Source organism: Gekko japonicus, unplaced genomic scaffold (genome assembly GCF_001447785.1).
Source record: "Gekko japonicus isolate JY-2015 unplaced genomic scaffold, Gekko_japonicus_V1.1 scaffold243, whole genome shotgun sequence".
Taxonomy (NCBI): domain Eukaryota; kingdom Metazoa; phylum Chordata; class Lepidosauria; order Squamata; family Gekkonidae; genus Gekko; species Gekko japonicus.
This window is the reverse complement of record NW_015168053.1, coordinates 101,465-107,296: the sequence shown is the minus strand read 5'-3', so window position 1 is coordinate 107,296 and position 5,832 is coordinate 101,465. Positions and strand designations below refer to the sequence as shown.

Below are 5,832 nucleotides of genomic sequence, written 5' to 3'. Positions count from 1 at the left end.
GAAGCCCCGCCCCCTGCTTCCGGTCGCCCCGCTTCCAGCCCTCATTCAGCCAGGAGGAGGCAGGAGAAGAGGGAGGGTAAGTTGCTTCCTCCCCGCCTCTCCCCACCCCTGCCTGCCTGGGGCCAGGGAGGGCCTTCGCGGGGCTTCCTTGCACTCCCGCCGGCCTTGTAGGTCCACCACCGGGCCCCTCATGGGGCTCGGCAGTGGAGCTGCAAGGCCGGCGGTGGCGGCCGGGACCGTTGGGGGCGGGGTGTGTGGCCTTATGACACACTTCCGGTGATGTCAGGGGGTGTGGCATATGCTAATGAGTTATGCTGATGAGTTCTCCTAGCTCTTTTTCTACGAAACGACCCCTGCTAGAGAGACAGAAAGCCTTGAACTCCTACTATATGAGAAGCAAAGACTGTCTAATAGGATAGAGCAAGGAACGGTGAAAATCAGAACGCCTGGGTTCTCCGTGTGGTGAATGAGGCATAATATGTCCATGTGCAGATGGCAGTTTCATTAGTGAGGCTTTCGAGAGATGCCTTAAACTTTAAAAAAAAGGCAGGAGCAAAGCATTTGTCACTGGAAAGACCGTTCTGGGCCATGGGGGTTTGACAGCTCTATTAGAAACCAACGGAAACAAGATTGAATGGAAGCCTCCTGTGCAAAAATGGCTGGAGCACTGGAAGAATCGGGTTCTGTCCTTTGCTCCTGCCCAGTGAAAGAACAAGAACCTCTCAGCATCCCCCCTCCCTTACACACACACGCGCACACACACACACACACACAGACACTTCCTCCTATTTTCTGTCCTGGTCTCTGGCGGAAGCAGGCTGCTTCCTGCTTGTCCCAGAGTTTAGGACTGCCCTGAGCAGGACAGGAAATCGCCAGGCAGAGGCGGCTCCTCATCCAGCATTTAGTGAGCTGGTGGGGGGTGGGAGCCTCGGAGTGAGGGAGCCACTGGCAGGAAAGCAGTGGGGGGGGGAGCGGTCAGAGGTTGGGACTGAATAGCCTGGCTCAGATTTGTTCTCAAGAACCCTTCCCCCCCCCTTTTTTCCAGGCAGTTCCCAGTCCCTGTTCCAGTGGGCCAAGGCGGTGCAAATCCGAACCAACCTGGACCTGGTGCTGGACTGGCTGCAGGGAGTGGGCCTTGGAGACATTGCCACCGAGTTCTTCCGCAAGCTGAGCACCACGGCCAACCTGCTGTGTGTGCCCAAAAGCAGCCTGCTGCAGGTGAACAATAGGTCTTTGCCTTCCCGGGCCTTGAAGGGCCCAGATGTGGAAACAGCTGGCTCGGGCGAGAGCATAGGTCGTGGGTGTTTGCTGCCCTTTTTCCTCCTGAAGCACACAGTTCAAGGGTCTGATGAAAGGAGAATGTGTTGGCAGTCCTTTTTATGTATTTTATTAATTCATCATTTTATTTGACACTTTGCATTTTGGCATCAGGGGAGCCCAGATGTGGATAGGAAATAAGGTTGGCAACCTCCAGGGGATCTCCCAGAATTACTGTTGATTTCCAGATGACCGAGATCAGTTCCCCTGGAGAAAATGGCAGCTTTGGGGGATGGACTGTGCAGTCTTATACCCCACTGAGGTCCCTCCCCTCCCCAAACCCCACATTCCCCCAAGCTCCACCCCAAGATCTTCAGTAATTTTCCAACCTGGACTTGGCAACCCTAAAAGCAAAACAGGTACACTTTACTGGAGCTGATAAGGGAAGGGTGGTCTGGATCTGTCTTCTAGTTCATATAAAAAGTAAATTAGAGTCCCATCCCCCCCCCCTCATGGAACGTGACATTGGATGTCTTGGAGCAGATAGTAGTGGCTATTGCAAGTTTGTGCTGGGACCCAAGGAATCAGAGCCCTAAGGAGAATGTGTTGGCAGTCCTTTTTATTTATTTTCTTAATTCATCATTTTATTTGACACTTTGCGTTTTGGCATCAGGGGAGCCCAGATGTGGACAGGAAATAAGGTTGGCAACCTCCAGGGGTTCTCCCAGAATTACTGTTGATTTCCAGATGACCGAGATCAGTTCCCCTGGAGAAAATGGCAGCTTTGGGGGATGGACTGTGCGGTCTTATACCCCACTGAGGTCCCTCCCCTCCCTAAACCCCACATTCCCCAGGCTCCACCCCAAGATCTTCAGTAATTTTCCAACCTGGACTTGGCAACCCTAAAAGCAAAACAGGTACACTTTACTGGAGCTGATAAGGGAAGGGTGGTCTGGATCTGTCTTCTAGTTCATATAAAAAGTAAATTAGAGTCCCATCCCCCCCCCCTCATGGAACGTGACATTGGATGTCTTGGAGCAGATAGTAGTGGCTATTGCAAGTTTGTGCTGGGACCCAAGGAATCAGAGCCCTGTTAGTACAGAGACCTGCGTATTTCCGTTATTTCATTTAAGTGATGGTTTTGTTATTGGGCTCCAAGCTGAGGAATCTGGGTATCTGAGAGTCATTTTTTTTTTAAGTTTCTAGCTCTCATGGCTGTGCTGATGGGCTTGAAAGAGCATGTGCAATTTCTGATGAAATCTCAGAGGCATGCACATGAATGTGCTAGGTTCCATTACCTGTCCCTTGTCTTTACCCATGCTTAGCAGCCGCTGAGTAAATTATGCAAATAGAGAATATAGGTTGGCAGAAATTGTTCAGGTTGCGGAATTCAAGTTGCTTGGTGCAGAAATGACTCAGGTTGTATGTAATAAGCTTTAAGAGTCGGATATTTGGTCTATTTCTTTTAACCTTGTGTATGTTTTATTTGGAGCTGCGGTGGCTCAAGTGGTTAAGACGCTGAACTGCAGGCTGTGGAAGGTCGGTAGTTCAGCAGTTCGAGACCTGAGTGCCGCATGACCGAGTGAGTTCCCGTCTCTAGTTCCAGCTCCTGCCAACCTAGCAGTTCAAAAGTAAGAAATTGCAAGTAGATAAATAGGTACCACTCAAGTAAAACTTCACATGCTTAATCGAGTATGTTCTTTGAATTGGGTGTCAGCCCTGCTTTCTGCTTCTGGGACAGAAAGCACAGCGTCTGGATGAGGGAGGCAGACATGTCAGCTCGAAGGGCTGGGTTGGGATGTTTTTGCTAACTGCTCTCCTGTGTTCTGCTTGTACGCAGTCATCTTGGTCCCGCCTGAAAAACGACTATTCAGCCCTGCTGCCAGCCCAGCTCCAGCATGTGCTCAGGAATTATCAACTGGGGCCAGGCCGCCCGGCCCCTGAGTGCTGGGACCCGCCGGAAGAGGAGAGAGACGAAATTGCACACAGTGAGTGTGGAAACCCCTTGTTCCCAAACCCACATGATCTTTGTCACCCCACCCCTTATAGTTGCCACTGGTTTTATTTCTGGCAGGGGATCTGTGCCTTTGATAGCCATGTGGCAGACAGAAATTCAACAGGTGAAATTTTCCTTCTGTAGGGATACGGTCCCACAAGCACTTGTTTCTGCCAATATGGGCGTGAGGAAGTTCTGTAGCCATCCCTGGTCACCTGCCCCAGTGAGACTTCTCTTCCTCTGCTCCCTAGTTTCTTGCTCTCTCTGGGCATCACTACCACCAATTAAGCAGTCCTTTTTTAGGAATCCTGCCTGAGTTCGAGTCTCCCTCTCCTTTGCACTTGCTACAGAGGTTAGTTCCACGTTTTAGGAGGGTAGGGTAAATCTCTCTCTCCTCCCCCTTCTCTACGGATAAGCATGGACTGGACAAGAGTTTTAAGAAGCATCACAGAGATCAGACCAGGAGCATTAAAAATGTAAAGAAATCTAATAAGAAAATAAAAAATACGCACAGCGTAAGTAAACACAACAGGCTGAGCAAGGATCAAAGAAAAGGTGATATAAATGCAGAACTTTGTTTTTGAATCTTAAATATCCCTGGCAGAGGTAAATATAGATAGGCTGTTCACTTCTTGAACTTGCAAGCCATTAGAACTCATCTACTACCTTGGTGTTAGCGTCTGGGGTTTCCCACTTCTCGATTTTAGCACCACGTAGTAATGGCCGCTTTCTGAAGACAACGGATTCCTTCCTTCTTGTTATCTAAAACGGCCAAGAGAAAATGGACCCCTTCTTCCACGCGCTCATCCCCCTTGTGTCTCCCTCTTTGCAGACCCTCATTCCCTTCCTGTCTGCATCTCTACATTTCTACACTTTGGCATCCTGCAGCTCTCTGTTGATTTAGGTGTGACTTTAGGTAATGTGTGATATTGCCTGCCTTTTGTCCTTGACTGGCCAGGGTCATCTGTGTTCCTGTGTCACTGGCTGATTCTGTGCCTGAGAAGTGACCCATACCCACTTCTCTTTCTCTCCCTCCCCTCCCACCAGCCAGCAAACAGTACCCCAAAATTATCCCTTTTAGATTGTGAACTTTGGCATCAGTCTTGGGGTGTAAGGATGTTACCACATTCCCCGCCACTGCATTCTCCCCTGCTGGGAAAGACTCCCCTCTCTATTCCAACCCTGTTCCCTTGCTTTCCCCTTTGAGCTCCACCATCTCTCTCCCACCCCAACAAGTGAAGCAATACTGAAAGCATTTGGTGCCTTTTGCAAAAATGGGCTCCTAACACCTCCTGTAGCACTTACTGGAGGGTGTCGCTAGGGTAAAAAGAGGGTAGAGCTACTGGTGTAGCTGCCCAGGACAGCAAAGTCTGAGAAAATGGAGAGTTCCAGAATTCTAATTGTATTTTTATTTTCTGGGAACAAATGTTTAAGTCTGCTCAGAATGCTGAAAAATCTAATTGTGACTCTGACTTCAATTTTTATAAACCAAGTGCTGGCTCTCTGGTTCTTCTCTCCTACACCCCAGGCGATATATTTGAGAGTTTCACCGACCACCCGCCCCTGATTCTTCCCTGCGACGGTTTCCGCTTGCGTCTCTCGGAGCCCGTGTCTGACGACGGCCTCCATCGGCAACTTGTACGTCTGCGTCGCTTCCTGTGGGAGCTGGAGCGTGAATCCCTCCCAGCCAACCAAAGAGCAGTCTATGGTCTGGATTCCAGCCAATGAGAAGGAAGGAACGGCACCCACACTCAAGATGGTTTCAGGTCCTCAGGAAGCCCTTGTCAGAACGTTTCCCCCCAGTGGGTTTTGGAAGAGGCGGAAGAACCTCAAACCATTCCGTTTACCTGATATGGGGTTGCCCTGAAGTTCAAAGGTCATTTACCATGTCCAAGGTCAGGGGGGAAAACTGGCCACCGTTTGCTGTTACCACCTCAGCTCTTTGTCATCTGATGTCAGCTGCTTATTTGAGAGACTACAGCATTTTTCCCACCTCACACTCGGCTGCTCTTTCGGGCCCCAGTTCACACTGTTTGTCACAAACAATGTATTCTTTTCCTCACCCCAATAAAATTATTCACTGAGACTGAGAAACTGGACAGAGCATCTCAATGTAAAGGAAGCTTCCAAATTCTACACATAATTCTCAGAAAGCAGGAGCAGCTGCCAGAGGCAGGACAAGAGGATATTGAAGGAGAGGGATAGAACTGGCTACACTCGTCTCTGTTAGTGTGCGCTGATTTGGTGCACATTGCCTGTATGGGACTGTGAAATGCCCTGATGCATGGGGGTTGGGAGCTGGGACTACTGGTGTCTTCCATATAGGCCTTTGGTGTCTCTGGGACGTGCCTCTTTCCATTGTCCCAGACCACAAGTGCTATCTTTGTCGACTGCGTCAAGCCCACGGCTGCTCCTGGAATTAATCTTTGAAATCTGAGCCTGGGAAAGACCTATGAGCTCATCCAGCCCACTACCACCACCACCACTGTGTAGTGCTCCCAGCAAAAGAGATCAGACCCAGAGGCTGGTTTTGGAGCAGTCCAAGGGGTTTTGCTGCCAGGCCATGAGAATCCAGAACT

The 5,832-nt window shown here is 49.9% G+C and overlaps 1 protein-coding gene across 1 annotated transcript in view; it reads left to right on the top strand.

Annotated features, from left to right (window-relative positions):
* Nucleotides 1-5,336, top strand: part of RASIP1 (Ras interacting protein 1) — a 26,205-nt gene extending 20,869 nt beyond the window's left edge. The window contains exons 10-12 of the mRNA XM_015414411.1: nt 1,046-1,218; nt 3,098-3,245; nt 4,782-5,336. Of these exons, the coding sequence (XP_015269897.1) occupies nt 1,046-1,218; nt 3,098-3,245; nt 4,782-4,981 (521 nt within the window). The 3' untranslated portion in view covers nt 4,982-5,336. The remainder of the gene's footprint in view (nt 1-1,045; nt 1,219-3,097; nt 3,246-4,781) is intronic.
* The last annotated feature ends 496 nt before the right edge of the window (nt 5,337-5,832 follow it).